The 16,680-nt window shown below is 54.3% G+C and overlaps 1 protein-coding gene across 1 annotated transcript; it reads left to right on the top strand.

Moving 5' to 3' along the window:
- Positions 1-1,103: 1,103 nt before the first annotated feature.
- On the top strand, positions 1,104-12,982 carry XRCC3 (X-ray repair cross complementing 3). Its single transcript, XM_007944619.1, has 7 exons — positions 1,104-1,158; positions 7,870-8,007; positions 8,709-8,921; positions 10,008-10,162; positions 12,277-12,489; positions 12,577-12,623; positions 12,718-12,982. The coding sequence occupies exons 1-7, from the start codon at positions 1,104-1,106 to the stop codon at positions 12,980-12,982; spliced, it is 1,086 nt and encodes a 361-aa protein (XP_007942810.1).
- Positions 12,983-16,680: the final 3,698 nt, after the last annotated feature.

Genomic DNA, 16,680 nt, shown 5'->3' with positions numbered 1-16,680 from the left:
CCCCCCCTGCCTAGGGCCCTGATGCTGCATGTGCCCCCCCCGCCCCAGGCCTGTGCCCCCCTGCCCTGGGCCCGTGCCCCCTGATGCTGGATGTGGCCCCTCCTGCCTAGGGCCCTGATGCTGCATGTGCCCCCCCCGCCCCAGGCCTGTGCCCCCCTGCCCCGGGCCCGTGCCCCCTGATGCCGGATGTGGCCCCTCCTGCACAGACTAGAGGATGTGGCTGCAGGTGGAGCGGCCGTGCTGCTGACCTGTCAGATGGTGATGTCCAAGCTTATCCTCTAAGCATTGAAGGAAGCCCCCTTAACTCGTATGACTAGAACATCCCTGAGCGGCGGCTGCAGGACTCTGTGGCCCCACACACCCGTCCTTGGCCCTGAGGTGCTGGAGGCAGGGAGGGAATGCGGAGGCTGCTGGGAAGGGCCTGTCCAGCCCAGGACTGGGGGCTGGGCAGCTGCGAGCGCCGGGAAACTCCTGGCTTGTGGTCCTGGTATTGAGGGCTCCAGCCACGAAAGGGCTGCCGATCCCCTTCTGGAAGGAGTCCCTCGTGCTAGCCCCCGAGTGGAGGACCACAGTGCCGCTGTGGGGCTTGAAGACGCAGCCTGAGACCGTGTTAACTAAAGGCCGCTTCCCCTGATGTCCTGCAAAGTCACAGCTCCTTCCCTCTCCCTCCAGGGCCCCCAAGGCATTTCAGGAGACTCCAGCTACAGACACAGAAGATACTTCAGGCATCAGAGTCCCAGACGCGCGAGTCCCCACCATACGAAGTGCCCCATGCCCAGGGGAGGTAAGACCAGGCCCACGGCTACCCTCACGAGGACACATGACTCAGCACTTTCTGCAGAGGACGAAACGTCACTGCCGTCCAGCACGGTTGTCCTGGGGGTGCTGGGTGCCTTTCACTTGCATCCAGGTGTGGATTGAGGCCTGGTTCCCAAGGGACCACAGAACACCTAGACCTGAGCTGCTCTAGAGAGCTGCTGTGGGGAGCTGAGGTCAGCAGCGCCAGCCTCCATGACTGCCCGACGGGGCCGGACGCCGGCCAGCCACATCCATGCTTTGTCTGTCCTAGGCACTTACCCGTCTCTGCAGACAGCCACGCCAAAATGGATGTGGACCAGCTGGACCTGAACCCCAGGATTCTTGCTGCAATTAAGAAGGGTACGTGTGCTTTCAGAACAGGGTGCATCTCCACACATGCACTTACGGGAGACAAGTCGAGTGGCGTGGGCGTCCACGCCATGTGCCCTTCCCTTTGCCGACTCTCCTGAGAGATGCAGGCGCCTGCGCTGATGGCAAGGCGGCCTGGGCACTCAGCTGCCTGTTTGTTTCTTTAACACTTTAAAGAGGTCTTTTGCAGCACATTTACCCAGTGCAGTATGTCATTTAATTTCTTGACTGCTACTTCTGTGGGTATTGATTATGGATCCAAGCAGAATGAAATCCTGACAACTTCAGTCTTTTTCTCCCTTTATCATGATGTTGCTTACTGGTCTAGTTGTGAGGATTTTTGTTTTCTTTGTATTGAGGTGTAATCCATACTGAAGGCTATATAGTCTTTGATCTTCATTGGTAAATGCTTCAAGTCATCTTCCCTTTCAGCCAGCCACGTTTTGTCATCTGCCTATCCCTGGTTGTGAATGAGTCTTCCTCCAATACTGATGCCCCGTGTTTCTTCATGTAGTTTCTTGGATTATTTGCTCTGCATGCAAACTGAGTAAGGATGGTGAAAGCAGACAACCTGATGCACACCTTTCCTGATTTTAAACCATGCAGCATCCCCTTGTTTTGTTGACATGACAGCTTCTTGATCTATGTAGAGATTCCATATGAGCACAGTTTTGGAATTCTGATTCTTCACGATGTTATCCATAATTTGTTATCATCCACCCAGTTGAATGCTGTGGTAGTTAAGGCTGTATGTCAACTTGGCTGGGCCTGGTTGAGTGGCTGGGCAGCTGGTGGTAGTTATTCCCCATGATGAGACTGGGAGTCAGCTCCATGGTGGGATCTACTACAAGTCGCTGCTGTTGTTGCTGTTGCTGTTATGTGCTGTCGAGTCGTTTCCAACTTACAGCGACCCTGTGCATAGCCAAATGAAATGCTGCCCAATCTTGTGCCACCCTCACGATCCTAGTTATACCTTAACCCATCGCTGCAGCCACTGTGTGTATACATCTCATTGAGGGCCTTCCCCTTCTTTGTTGACCCTCCACTTTACCAAGCATGATATCCTTCTCCAGGGAATGGTTCCTTCTGACAACATGACCAAAGTAGGTGAGATGAAGTCTGGCAATTCTCATTTCCAAGGAGCATTCTGGCTGCACTTCCTCTGGGACAGATTTGTTCATCCTCGTAGCAGACCACGGTACTCTTAGCATTCTTCTCCACCAACACAACTCAAAAGCATCAACTCTTCTTTGGTCTTCCTTATTCATTGTCCAGCTCTCACATGCATAAGAGGTGATAGAGAATACCATGGCTTGGGTTAGATGCACCTTAATCTTCAAAGAGACATCTTTGCTCTTCAGCACTTGGAAGAGGTCTTTTGAAGCAGATTTGGCCAATGCAATACGTCGTCTGATGTCTTGACTGCTCCTTCCATTGGTGTTGATTGTAGAGCCAAGTAATGTGAAATCCTTGACAATGTCAGTCTTTTCTCCATCCATCATGAAGCTGTTTATTAGACCAGTTGTAAGGATTTTTGTTTTCTATATATTGAGGTGTAGTCCATACTGCAGACTATAGTCTTTAATCTTCACCAGTAAGTGCTTCAAATCATCCTAACTTTTAGCAAGCAAAGTTGTGTCATACTGCATATCTCAGGTTGTTAATCAGTCTTCCTCCAATCCTGATGCCATGTTCTTCTTCATACAATCCAGCTTCTCGAATTGTTTGTTCAGCATACAGATTTAGCAAGTATGGTGAAGGGATACAACCCTGATGCACACTCCCTTCTTGATTTGAACCATGCAGTGTCCCCTTGTTCTGTTCCAATGACAGCCTCCTGATCTATGTACAGATTCCTCATGAGTACAATTAAGTGTTCCGGAATTGCCATTCTTCTCAATGTTATCCACAATTTGTTATGATCCACACATTTGAATGCTTTTGCATAGTCAATAAAACACAAGTAAACATCTTTGTGATATTCTTTGCTTTCATCTGTGATCTGTCTGACATCAGCAACGATATCCCTCATTCCATGTCCTCTTCTGAATCCAGCTTGGATTTCTGGGAGCTCTCTGTCAATATACTGCTGCAAGCATTTTTAAATTATCTTCAGTAAGATTTTACTTGCGTGTGATATTAATGATATTGTTTTATAATTTCCACATTCTGTGGGATCTCCTTTCTTTGGAATGGGTACAAATATGGATCTCTTCCAGTCAGTTGGCCAGGTAGCTGTCTTCCAAATCTCTTGGCATAACCGAGTGAGTGCCTCCAATGGAGCATCCATTTGTTGAAACATCTCAGTGGGTATTCTGTCAATTCCTGCAGCCTTGTTCTTCACTAGTTCCTTCAGTGCAATTCCTTCGAATTCTTCCTTCAGTATCATTGGTTCTTGATCATATGCTACCTCCTAAAATGGATGAACATCAACCGATTCTTTTTGGTACAGTGACTGTGTATTCCTTCCATCTTCTTTTGATGCTTCCTGTATCATTTAATATTTTGCTGATAGAATCTTTCAGTATTGCAACTTGAGGCTTAAATTTTTTTCTTCAGTTCTTTCAGCTTGAGAAATGCGGAGCATGTTCTTCCCTTTTGGTTTTCTAATTCCAAGTCTTTGCACATTTCATTATAGTGATTGGCTTTGTCTGCTCAAGCTGCTCTTTGAAATCTTCTCTTCAGCTCTTTTATCTTGCCATTTCTTCCATTTTCTTTAACTACTCTTCTTCAAGGGCAAGTTTCAGAGTCTCTTCTGAAATCCATTTTGGTCTTTTCTTCCTTTTCTGTCTTTTTAATGACCTTGGTTTCTTCATAGATGATATGCTCAATTTCATCTCACAGTTCCTCTGGTTTTCAGTTATTGGTGTTCAGTGCATCAAATCTATTCTTTAAATGGTCTCTAAATTCAGGAGGGATATTATCAAGGTCATATTTTGACTCTCGTGGACTTGTTTTAATTGTCTTCAACTTCAACTGGAATGTGCTTATGAGCAGTTGATGGTCTGTTCTACAATCAGTTCCTGGCCTTGTTTTGGCTGAAGATATTGAGCTTTTCCATCTCCTCTTGCCACAGATGTAGTTAGTCTGATTCCTGTGTATTCCATCTGGTGAAGTCCACGTGTTTCTGCACGACAAGGCAGCTTTACACAGGAGCAACCAGGAGAAAACAGGAAACAGCCAAGCACTCTGCACTGCAACACGCCACCTTAACAGCTAACCAGCATTACTCAACTGAGTCATCACTTATGTTGTTGAAAAAGGTATTGGCAATGAGTAAGTCGTTGATCTTGCAAAATTCTATCATGCAATCACCAGTGTTATTTCTGTCACCAAGGCCATATTTTCCAACTACCAGTAACTCTTCTTTGTTTCCAACTTTTGGATTCCAGTCACCAGTGATAATCAACACATCTTGATTGCATGTTCTATCAATTTCAGACTGCAGAAGTTGGTAGATATATTCAATATCCTCATCTTTGGCTTTGGTGGTGGTACATAAATTTAGATGATACTGGTCTTCCTTGTAGAGATTATCCTATCACTGACAGCATCGTACTTCAGGACAGATCTTGAAACAGGCTTTATGACAATGAATGTCATACCATTCCTGTTTGTCATTCCCGGCATAGCAGATCCCATGGTTGTCTGATTCAAAATGGCCCAAACCAGTCCATTTCAGCTCACTAATGCCTAGGGTATTAATCTTTATGCATTCCATTTCATTTTTGACAACTTCCAATTTTCCTAGATTCATACTTCGTACATTCCATGTTCTGATTATTAATGGACGTTTGCATCTGTTTCTGCTCATTTTGAGTTGTGCCACATCAGCCAGTGGAGGTCCTGAAAGCTTTACTCTATCCATATCATTAAGGTCATCTCTCCTCTGAGGAGTCAGCTCTTCCTCAGTCAAATTTTGAGTGCCTTCCGACCTGATGGGCTCATCTTTGGCACTATGTCGGACAGTGTTTCAGGGCTGTTCATAACATTTTCCAGTAATATATCAGACAGTGTTTCACTGCTATTCATAAGGTTTTCACTGCCAGTTCTTTGAGAAGTGGAAGGCCTCTTCCTTCTTTCGAGTCTGTCTAAGCCTGGAAGCTCCACTGAAACCTCTCCACCATAGGTGACCCTGTTGGCATTTTGCAACATAGTAGCATAGCCTCCAGCCTCGCAATACATAGCCACCACAGGATGACAAATTGACAAACAAGTTTATCTCTCTTAGTTATTCCTAACCCCTCTGCGCCTGCCTACCTCAAGCCTCAGCCTTAATGTAGAGCCACACCCAAGCAGAAAGACAAGCAGCTGAGTAGCTGCTTTAGGGATGTGGTTTGCTTCCCATATATAAGAAGCAGCTTTGCAAGTAGTCTCTAGCTTAGGCGTGCTTGAATCCTGCCTGTAGCTGTTCAGCCGCCTGTCATGATCTGCCGATCTTGGGACTTTCAACAGAACTTGGATCAGTGGCCTGCCATGTGGTTTGGTAATATCAGGACTGTGCCATTTTATTTGTCAACCCTGGGTTTGTCAGCCTCAGCAGCCAGGAGCTGCCTGAGTGAAGAGATGCCTCTAGCTTCAGCTTCAGTGGGCCAGGAGCAAGAGGCAGAGCTGAAGCCCAAAGTCAAGGGTCTTTTACCCAGCCCCTAGAACCTGGTACTTGGAATTCGGACTTCTAGCCTCCAAAACTTGTAAGAGTAAACTCCTGTTTGCTAAAGCCTTCCCATTTGTGGTATGTTCTTGTTAGACTGGCACTAGGGAAACAAAACAAATGCCTTTGCATCATCAATAAACACAGGTAAACATCTTTTTGGTATTCTCTGCTTTCCACCAAGATCCATCTGACATCAACAGTGATATCCCTTATTCCATGTCCTCTTCTGAATCCGGTTTGAATTTGTGACAGTTCCCTATGAATACACTGCTACAGCTGTTTTTGAATGATCTTCAGTAAAAATTTCCTTGTATGTGATATTGATGATATTATTTGATAATTTCCATATTCTTTTGGATCAATTTTCTTAGGAATGGGCACAAATATGGATTTCTTCCAGTCAGTTGGCCATTAGCTGTCTTCCAAATAGCATAGACAAGGAAGTACCTCCAGTGCAGCATCCATTTGTTGAAATATCTCAGTGGGTATCCTGTCAATTCCTGGAGCTGTGTTTTTCACCAGTTCTTCAGTGCAGTTTTGACTTTTCCCTTCAGTACCATCAGTTCTTAATCAAACACTATTTCCTGAAGTGGCTGACCACTGACCAGTTCTCTTGAGTACAGTGGCCCTGTGTATTCCTTCCATCTTCTTTTGATGCTTCTTGCATCATTAAGTATTTTGCCCATGGACTCTTTCAGTATTGCAGCTTGAGGCCTGAATTTTTTCTTCACTTCTTTCAGCTTGAGAAATACCAAACATGTCCAGGTCTTTGCACACTTCAGTATAATACTTTGTCTTCTTGAGCCACTCTTTGAAATCTTATCTTCAGCTCTTTTATTTCATCATTTCTTTACTCTCTGTTCAAGACCAAGTTTCATAGTCTCTTCTGACACTCATTCTGGTCTTTTTTCCTTTCTTTTTTTTTTTTAATGATGGTTTGCTTCCTTCATGGATGATGTCCTTTGTATCATCTCACAGCTTGTCTGATCTTAGTCATTGGTGCTCAGTGCATCAAATCTCTTCTTCAGATGGTCTCTACATTCAGGTGGAATATCATCAAGTCTGTACGTTGGGTCTTGTGAACTTATTGTCATTTTTTTTGGCTTCCACTTGAACTTGCATATGAGCAGCTGATGATCTTGAATGCAGTCAGCCCCTGGCCTAAACACAATGTAAATGTTTAGGTGTAAATGTCCTTCCATATTTTTATGAAGGTCATACATGCATGACCTTCATAAAGACTAAAATGGAATGGCTGCCTACTTTTGAGTTTTTTAGCAGTTTTTTATTTGTTCCTGTGTTTGATTTATGTCCTCAATTATTCCATGGACAAATCTGTCCTGGAAGAAGTGCACCTGGAATACTTAGAAGCAAGGGTGGCGAGACTCTGTCTCATGTACACTGGACATGTTACCAGGAGGGACCAGTCCCTGGAGAAGGACATTGTGCTTGGGAAAATAGAGAGTCAGCAAAAAACAGGAAGACCCTCAGTGAGATGGATGCCTCCAGGGAAGTACAGATGGGGGCGTTCTGCCCAGCAGGCCTGCATTCCCCCAGAAGTATCCTTGTGGACCCCTGTTGGCCTGCTCATCTTGTGGGCCTGAGGGTGTCTGGGGCCACCTTTCAGCAAAAGGAAGCACCGGCCTGGCCTCTGGCTTCCATGGCTGCTGACAAAAGGCACCCCATTCAGCCCAGCCTCTCCCCCACCCTTTTTTTGCAGCCTGGGTTCCCACGGTGCTATTAGTCATGTGCAATCCAGCCTTCTTGCGAGTGGGATGCGGGAGGGGGAGTCACAACATTGGGCACCAAACTTCTGCTCTGGGAGACAAAAATCTGGGAACAGTTGTGGTCACAACGTGGGAGCATCACCGAGCTGTGTGCATCCCTGAGCTGTGCATGTCAACAAGCCCTGCACATCAAAATGGCTGCAACAGCAAATGGTTTGATCCATAGTTTCTACCACAATTAAGAAAAACAAGCACACCTCCCTCTTGTTGCTGTGCACCTGGCCGGGCGGCCGGCCCCAGGTCACTTATTCCTGCTTTCAGCCAAGCTGCGGTCGGTGAGGGAACTCCTTCACCTCTCGGAAGCAGACCTGCAGCGGCTGACCGGGCTCTCTGGCCCCAACGCCCAACGCGTGCTGCAGGCGGCCGCCCTGGGCCTTCGGGGAAGCAATGCTCTCACAGGTAGGAGCACCCACTTGGGTATGTGTGCCCACCCATCTGCCACACACTCTCCACCATCACTGGTGGGTGTGCCCTCCCGACCCCTGGCATCTCTGCCTTCACGGGGCTCCTATGGGAGCCTACACATAGCTGAGGTGGGGAAGAACTGGCCAGGCCCACAGCTGTGGGCAGAAACCCTCCATTGCTCTTTGGGAAGCCTGCAGGGGAGGGGACAGGGCTGCCTGGCTGGCCCCAGCAGGTGGGTGTCAGTCATCCGCTGCAGGTCCCTACCATCCATAGGACCCTGGCCTGCTGGGGTCTCAGGATCTGCCCTAAGTCACTGTGATTCACACTGGGGAGGTAGGTCCTCTAAAGGCCACTCCGCAGCCCTCCCAGCGGAGGGGGGGCAGCCCTCCCAGCAGGGGGCAGCCCAGGTGGGCTTCACCCCTCCTGCTGAGACCATCAGCACTGCCCCAACCCAACTCTACACCTCACCTGGCCTGTTCACCTGCCCACCGTCAGGGTAACCAGAGCCCCCCCCGCCCCCAGCTCTGGGGGAGCCTCATTGCTGGGAGCATCCAGCTGGGCATTGCCCGGGTGTTGGCAAGAGTTGTCCTGCCATCCGGCCAGGATCCCTTGGGTGCACGTGCCATGCTTCCCTGGGGCGCCATTCCCGCTACTGACCAGCTCCTACGGCCTGTGGGCCACCTTGCCACCCACAGCGCTGCAGCTGTACCAGAAGAGGGCACAGTTCCCCAGGCAGCACCAGCGCCTGAGTCTGGGCTGCCCCGTGCTTGACCACCTGCTCCGGGGCGGCCTGCCGCTCGACGGCATCACTGAGCTGGCCGGACACAGCTCTGCCGGCAAGACCCAGCTGGCCCTGCAGCTCTGCCTGGCCGTGCAGCTCCCGCAGCAGCACGGTGGCCTGCAGGCTGGTGAGTGCCCACCCCCAGGACGGGAGTGACGTCCAACCCTGCAGTTCTGGTCCCAGCGCACCTGCCTTGTCCTTGAGCCGCTTCCCGTGGAGGGTGCAGTAGTGGTTAGCACTGACAGGCTGTGTTCCACTCTTCCTGTCTTTCTCCTCCCTCTACAAGTTAGGGAAGAGGCTGGGCACAGAGCAAGGGTCTTCCAGACACTGGTCTCCCATCTGCCTGTGGGGCCAGTGGATGTGGTCAGCACTGAGAACAAACGGGTGGAGGTCCACTAGGGCGGCCCATGGGATTGACTCGTGGGATTGCAGCACATATTTAAATAAGTTATATATACACATGTGCTCACCCCCCACATGTGCACCCACACATGCTCACATGTGCATACACACGCTTACATACAAACACACTCATGCACATGTGTCTACCCATGCTCACATGCACCCACACACGCCCCTAGACATGCTCACACTCGCCTACACATATGCACCTACATGTCACATGCACACACATGCTCCTACACATGGTTGCATGTACACACTGACAAGACACGTGCTCATATACCTGGACCTACATGTTTGTGCACACATGAACTGTACATTTACATGTGCACGTGCATGGGCCTACACATGTTCACATGCATCCACATACACATACTTATGCACATTCATGCATGTACACATGCCTACGCTCACATGTGAACACCACACACACACACCACTCACCTGCAAACCAGAGCCAGAAACTCACAGCAATAATATCCTTTGGGGGCGTGTGTGGGGACCTCACGCAGCGGCTGGGTTGATTGTGGAGCTTCTGGTTCAGCCCGTCTGCAGCCAGGAGCTTTGAGGGCCAAGGGCCTTTATGACAGGTCAGCCATGTCCACGAGCCAGCAGTGAAGGGAACCAGCCATATTGGGGACACGGCTGCCAGGCAGCTCTTACCCCAGAGCCAAACGCAAGGAAGGGCCAGATAGCTGGCTCTCCCGGGTGTGAGGAGTCAGGGCCCTGGAGGCCAAGGTGTAGGGCGGCAAGGGGTGGCACTGAGCAGCCACCAGGACGTGTATGTGGGTTAGCATGTCTGTCCCCCTAGGAGCCGTCTACATCTGCACAGAGGACGTGTTCCCTGACAGGCGCCTGCAGCAGCTGATCGCACACCAGCCGCAGCTACGGGCAGACGTTCCAGGGGAACTGCTGAGCAGGGTGAGATTCGGGGACCAGATCTTTGTCGAGCACGTGGCCGACATGGTGAGTGTCCCCGCACCTCGCAGGGCTGCCAGCAGCAGCACCACCAATGGGTCACCCGACAGACTATGCCATTAGCTGCTGGTCTTCACTGTCCCAAAGTACCTGTGGAACTGGACATCCCATGTGTGGCCTGGCAGCATGCCCCCAGGGACAGTGGGGACAGAGGCGTCTGGGGGGCAGCAGGGCCTCTGACTTGCCCCAAAAGGCCGGGGCTGTGTGAGCTCCTCCCACCTTCTACCCCAAAAGGAAGTGGTGGTGGCCCCCAAAGCACCACCATGTCCAGGGCAATCCCCAGGTAGGGGTCTGTCTGGGCTTTGCCGGCTGTCTCGGGGTAGGCTTGTCAGGACACGAGGACACCTTGCTCAGGAGAAGCTGCCCGCCTCCATCTGTGACAGCTGCCTGGCCCATGCCGAGTGGGACACTAGGCCAACATGGGACCTGGAAGCAGCTCATTTCCCTGTAGGACAGGGCAGCAGGGCAGGGATCAGCCAGGAGGCGCTCTGTCCCGGAGCTGGTGGGGGAGGGTGTCTGGCCAGGCAGCAGCTGCTCAGACTTGCAGTTAAGAGCCAAGCAATGGCTGCAGGAATGGGCGGATTCAGAAGGCAAGAGGAGATTCTGAGGACAAACCGGCACAGTGAGGCTGGCACCCTGTCCCACGACCAGGTACACGACCCTGCCCCATGTCAGCAGCTCACGCGAAGGCCACGGTGTATAAACTTTTAATCTTTAACAAATGTACAGTAAATACATATTACACAGCACACACAGTGGGCACACAGCGAGCATAGGCCACGGTGAGCCCTGACAGGACCAGTCTCAGCCATGTCTGGGATCTGGGCAGGGGGCGGGCCCCTCGGTGTCCGATGAGCAGTGTGGTCATCAGCAACATCCTTGCAGTAGTGGGCCAAGCGGCCCTCAGCCTCCCAGCCTCAGTGGTGGCTATGGCCCCAGGCTGTCACAGGCAGGCAGATGCACACAGTGCCATGCGGGGCAGGCAATGTTACTGAAAGAGAGGACCGCGGTGAGGCTGGTGGCCTCCTGGTCAGGCCACCTCCTGGTGGCCTCTTTGACTCCTGCACTGCATGTGGCCCGCCCAAAGGCCTCTCACCCAGGAGGGTGACTCAGAGTGATGGGCCAGTCCATGTAAAACCACCCTGCCTTGGGGCCCCCATGTCTATACCAGGCAGGCTGTGCTATAGCCTTGGTGGTAACATGATTCGGTACCCACGTTCTACAAAAGTGGAGCCTGGGGTGCCCCCCACCCTGTGGCCCCAAACATCTTGTGAGCCTCCCCGGGAAAGGAGAATGGGTGGTGCTCACATTACAGCCGCCGTCTTCCAGGCTGCCGCCACTGTCGTTTTCCACAGAGAGGGGTTCGGCTGGCGACACCCTGGGGGAGCAGAGAACAGCCGTGTCAGGGCCAGACAGAACCCACGTGACAGCAGGACTGAGGCAGTGCCCACACTAGGGGCCCTGCTGTGGCTGCCAACTCAGGCCTTGGCTGGGGGGACTATGGAGGCCCGTCCTGAGGCAGGACAGATCCTGGGGCCTCACCCCCACCACTCAACTCTGCCAAGCTCTCTAGAGTGCCCCACCCCTGTGGCCCCCACAGGAGACCAGGCCAGCAGCCCAGGTGGCTCCAGAAGACTGGTACCTGTCCACCTGTCTCTACCCTTGGCGGGTAGCTACTTGGGACACTCTACCCCCACCCCACTTGGTCTGACAGGGTGGCAGGTGGTGTAGGCCAGACTCAGAGGAGATGACCAGCAGGGACCCAGTGGTGCGGTGAGGCAGATCCTGGCCCCCAAAGGGAGACGAGGCCAGCCGTGGGGCCCCTGCAGGAGGGGCCAGGCCAGCACGGTGCCCCCAGAGAGCAGAAGTACCACCAACCCCAGGACACGGCAGCCGCCACACTGCAGCTGAGGGCCAGTGAACATGGCCACGCCAGAGTGGCGCACGGAGCTGCGGGGGGGCTCAGAGCTCACATGGTTGGGTCCTTCCTAAGGAAGGCACAAGACCAGTCCGGGGCCTGGGGAGATCACAGTGTTGCCGTGCCAGAGGCTGCTGGCTGCTCAGCAGAGGCCACAGCCTCACCTGGCCCCCTTGGCTCCCAGGATGCCCTTTTGGAGTGTGTGGGCCAGCGGCTGCCCGTCCTGCTGGCACGCGGTATGGCCCGCCTGGTGGTGCTGGACTCAGTTGCTGCCCCATTCCGCTGCGAGTTTGACAGCCAGGCCTCAGCCGCCAGGGCCCGCCACCTCCTGGCCCTGGGGGCCACGTTGCGCCGCCTGAGCTGCGACTTCCAGAGTCCCGTGCTCTGCATCAACCAGGTGTGTACACCCCAGGTCCCTAGCTGGGCTCGGGCGCCATCCTATACCATGGCCCCCAGTGGCTCAGGCCCCCATCTCATCTTCCAGGTCACAGCCACAGCAGCAGAGGTGGGGGGGCCTGCTGGGCCACAGGGGTGAGTGCTGCCACTGGTGGTGCAGGGGCTGGTGTGGGGCACACAGGGGCCCTGGGTTCTCCTTGAGTGACGGTGGGCCTACTTTCTGGCTCAGCTTCTCGGACGAGCGGGTTTCTCCGGCCCTGGGGACGGCCTGGTCCAGCCAGCTGCTGGTAAGACTGACAGCTGAACGCAGCCGCAGCCGCAAGGCATCACCTGGCCCTCCAGCCCGCACCCTGAGGGTGCTCTCCGCACCCCACCTGCCTCCTGCCTCCTGCTCCTACACCGTCAGCACAGAGGGTGTGCGGGGGACACCAGGGACTGAATCCTGCTGGTGCAACATCCGGCCAGGTCCTGGGAGACAGGGACCGGAGCTCTAACCCGCGGCATCGCCTCCCCGGCAGGAAAGAAGACGGCAACCACGTGCACGGCCCCACAGTCAAGAGCTGGGGTCGCTTGGACAGACTCCTCCCTCCTGGGGGCCACATGCATGGCCGCCACGCCACACGCAGAGGACAGGGTCTCACGGCATCCTGGGGGTGTGCGGCGACAACACAGCTTCTCTGGGACCCCTACCTCCGGAGCCCTCATAGGGGCTCTGGCTCCATCTCTAGCCTGGGGCAACCCCCCAAGTCACCTGCAGTCTCCCCTGCACGACCTGTCCTGCCACTGCAGGGACCACAACCAGCCCCCCAGCACACAGCTACACTGAGACCAGAGGCAGGGTGTCACAGGCAGGGTAGAAGCCGACGGCTGCAGGTAGGAAGAGTAGCTTGTTTTACTGTGTCCCTTTTGCCAGCAGCCCAGGCTGGACAGTGGAACATGGGTGGCCATGGGCCAAGGGCTAGGAGACAAGTCCTGGGTGGCAAGTCTTGTCGAACACAAGCAGCCCTCCTGGTGTCCACTGGGGCAGGGCGACCCTGAGGACCAGCGGCCCTCCCTCAGCACAGTGGTATTGCTTTATCCAGAATCCGAAGGCCTCTGGTGGCAAGCCCATCTACCCGATCCCCACTGTCTCCCCCTCCCCACCCTACGCCTCACTGTGCTACCTAGGGCAGAACACAGCCCAGCAAATAACATAAAATGCTGCCACCACAGCATGTGGGCCTCATCCCCCAGAAATGTCACTCTCAGCACAGCCACCGTGGGGTGTTCTGATTCATGAGTGGTCTGGCCCCTCAGATGCCTTGGAAGCAGGAACCACTATTCTCATCTTCAGACAGCGAAACTGAGGCACAATATACTTGAACACTTTATCTGTCCCTTCCCCAGACCAGGAACCGTTCGGGAGGTCAGAAGAGCTGTGCAGAGTGGCTCTGCCTGGGGCCAGTAGGCACCTTGTGGATATATTTGAATCCTGGCTGAGCTGTCCTGCAGACCTGACTTGGCACCAGCTAAGGAAGCGTGGCCCCGGGGATGCGTCTGCAAAGAGCCTTCCCAGGAAGGTGCAGGGACTTCAAGCTGGGAAATAAACACTTTATTTTTGTAATTAAGTATCGACAATTGTTTTTCTAAGCAAGCCACCAGTACCTAGAAAACAAACGCGCAGATGGAATCTGTAGCCTAAAGTCCTGTGCCGGTCCCCGGCCCAGGGACAGCAGGGCCGGTCATCTCAGCAGCACTGACTCGCGCAGCCCGCTGACCACAGTGAGGATGGGGTGCTGGCTGCCCATGAGGATGAGACTGCACCCAGTGCTCCTGCACAATTCCGCGAGGTCTGCTCACTGCACAAACCTAAGTGCTGCTGGAAACACTCCAGAAGGCCACTACATGAGTGCAGCACGGTCCCCAAGGTGACCACAAGCTATAACAACAACCTATGTTCTAGAGATCCTCAGTTTCCACACCCTTGGCAGCAGAGACAGTTTGCCATCTGCCCTCGAGTTCAAACCATGTGACATCCCAGCAGCTTCCTGACCAAAGAGATGAGAGGTATTTGCCGTTTCAGACCTCAGTCCCTCCGGCATTATGAATGCAGACCCAACGCCACACAGATCCACCCGGGCCACCCCACAAAGCCACACATAACTGGCGTCCCTCTGCCCCTCAGAACCATCCTTCCTACTGCCACCCCCACCTGTGCCAGCCAGCCATCTGACTGTACCATCCACTGCCAGGGTGATCTCACAGGCTGGTGCTGGCTCTGCGTGAAGGGCCTCACCAGGAGCAAGAACGTGGGAGGAGGGAAAGCAGGCCCCACTCTCACTGGGTTTTCACACAGGATGCTAATGGTATAATCTGGGCCACTTCCATGTCACCCATTCAGAAGCCAGGACCACGGGAACCCCAAATCACACTCCTCTCTGAGACACCCACGGGGTCCCAAGTCATGCTACTCTCTGAAACAAGATTGTTTTTCTACCAGGCCTCACGAGAGCCCCAGGGCCTGACCTGTGTCCCACAAAGGCAGCTTGCGGCTTGGGGGTCACGGTTAAGCCATCTGTTCCCATCAGTTTGGGGACTGAAAATGGAATGTCTGCCCAGCCTCATTTTCACTTCACTCTTTGCAGACACCCTCTCCTTTTCCAGCAAGGACTGTCACTCAGGAAGAGGGTTTCAAACCCACATGTCAACTTTGGGGGGTTCTGTGGCCATCTCTCTGTGTCAGTGTGTCAGGCACACCCAGCCACCAGCCTACTAAGGGCTGCGTCTAAGAGCCACAGTATCCCCGAGGGACACGGTTCTGTTTGCTCGGTTTGGATTTTTGGTGTTCTGGTAGCGTAGTCCCTAAAGCACTTGACTGCTGACGAGAAGACTGGCGGTTCAAACCCACCAGGCACTCCTCAGAAGGAAGAGGGGGCAATCTACATCCGTAGTGATACTGCCTCAGAAACCCAAGGAGGGGTCGCTATGAGTCGGCTCTGACTCGATGGCACGGAACAACTACTACTATCAATTGATCTACAGCAGGTCTCTAGAACGGGGTTTAAAACGGTTTCCGCTGGACACCAAGCCGCAGTGCCCCGGCGGTCGGCAGCCCGACCGGGAGCAGCCTTCTCCCCTCGCCAGGCACCGGGCGTCTGTCCGGAGACAGCACAGCCCACGGGAGCCAGCCCGGAAGCGCGGCCGAGGCATCTAAAGGCGGCCTCCATGCCTCCGCGTGAGCCCCTCGCCCTGGGCCGGCCCACCGGGGGCGCGGGGAGGTGGGCGCTCGCAGCGCTCGGCCAGGGGCCGGCACCTTCCTGCGGACGGACGGCAGCACCGAGCTCAGGGCCCGCAACCGGCCCCCGGGCCGTGCAGTCGCCGGGTGACTCCCCGGACCGGGCCGCGCCGTCAAGGCCGACTTACCACCCACCACACACCACTCCTCAGAGGCCCCGGAGCCCCCGGAGCGGCGCCGCCGGAAGGGCCTGCAGGCGAGGCGCGGGCCGCCGACCCTGCCCGTCGCCTACCAAGCACCTTCCTCGACGGTTCAGGTGTCACCCTAAAAGGACAGAGCTCCAGAGTCCAGATGATTAATTTACAGCCATGATAACGTTCAATTTCGAGACCGAGCTGGCGCCACGGCAGGAAGCAAAGGCGTGGCCGGGAGCAGGGGCAGGTCCAAGCGAGCGCGCCCCGGCCGCAGACGGGCTATCGCGGCCCAAGGCCGGCGGCCGCCACCGTCCAGCCCCGGAGGCGCTCGGCTCGGACGCAGTGAGGGGCCGGGCTGGGCTCCCGGCGCTTCCCGAGTCCCGAGTCCCGAGTCCCGGGGTCTAGCTAGCTCTGGCCGGACCCTCAGCGGGCCAGGTCAGTGTGGCTGGCACTCAGAGCTCGCGAGTCGGCCAGACCGGTGTTTCGTTCCTGCGTGAAAAAACAAACGGAAGATTACACCTCGAGCAAGCAGCACCTCCAGCAGGCTTCCCGGGACCCTAAGTCCTAGGGATGACAGGGGCGTCCCGGACGAGGGCCCCTCAGAACCAGAGCGTCGTCCTCAAGGTCCTCAGTGACCGCGCCCACAGCCGCCGCTCAAGGCGGGAGGCGGGAGGGAGGGGCAGGCGCTCAGAGAAACGCCCAGCATGCTCCGCGCCGCAGGAGGCAGGAAGGCAGGCAGGCGGTCAGAGCCGACGCCCGGCATGCTCCGCGCCGCACTGAGGCA

This window comes from Orycteropus afer, unplaced genomic scaffold (genome assembly GCF_000298275.1).
Source record: "Orycteropus afer afer isolate SDZICR_OR568_19922 unplaced genomic scaffold, OryAfe1.0 scaffold00128, whole genome shotgun sequence".
Taxonomy (NCBI): Eukaryota; Metazoa; Chordata; class Mammalia; order Tubulidentata; family Orycteropodidae; genus Orycteropus; species Orycteropus afer.
This window is presented reverse-complemented; position numbering and strand designations above follow the sequence as displayed.

Bases quoted from the DNA above. Each gene is read 5' to 3' on its own strand.
- XRCC3 (XM_007944619.1), top strand. From the start codon at position 1,104: ATGGATGTGGACCAGCTGGACCTGAACCCCAGGATTCTTGCTGCAATT. The intron at 1,159-7,869 runs GTACGTGTGCTT...TCCTGCTTTCAG, and splicing joins TCTTGCTGCAATTAAGAAGG to CCAAGCTGCGGTCGGTGAGG. The intron at 8,008-8,708 runs GTAGGAGCACCC...TGCCACCCACAG, and splicing joins GGGAAGCAATGCTCTCACAG to CGCTGCAGCTGTACCAGAAG.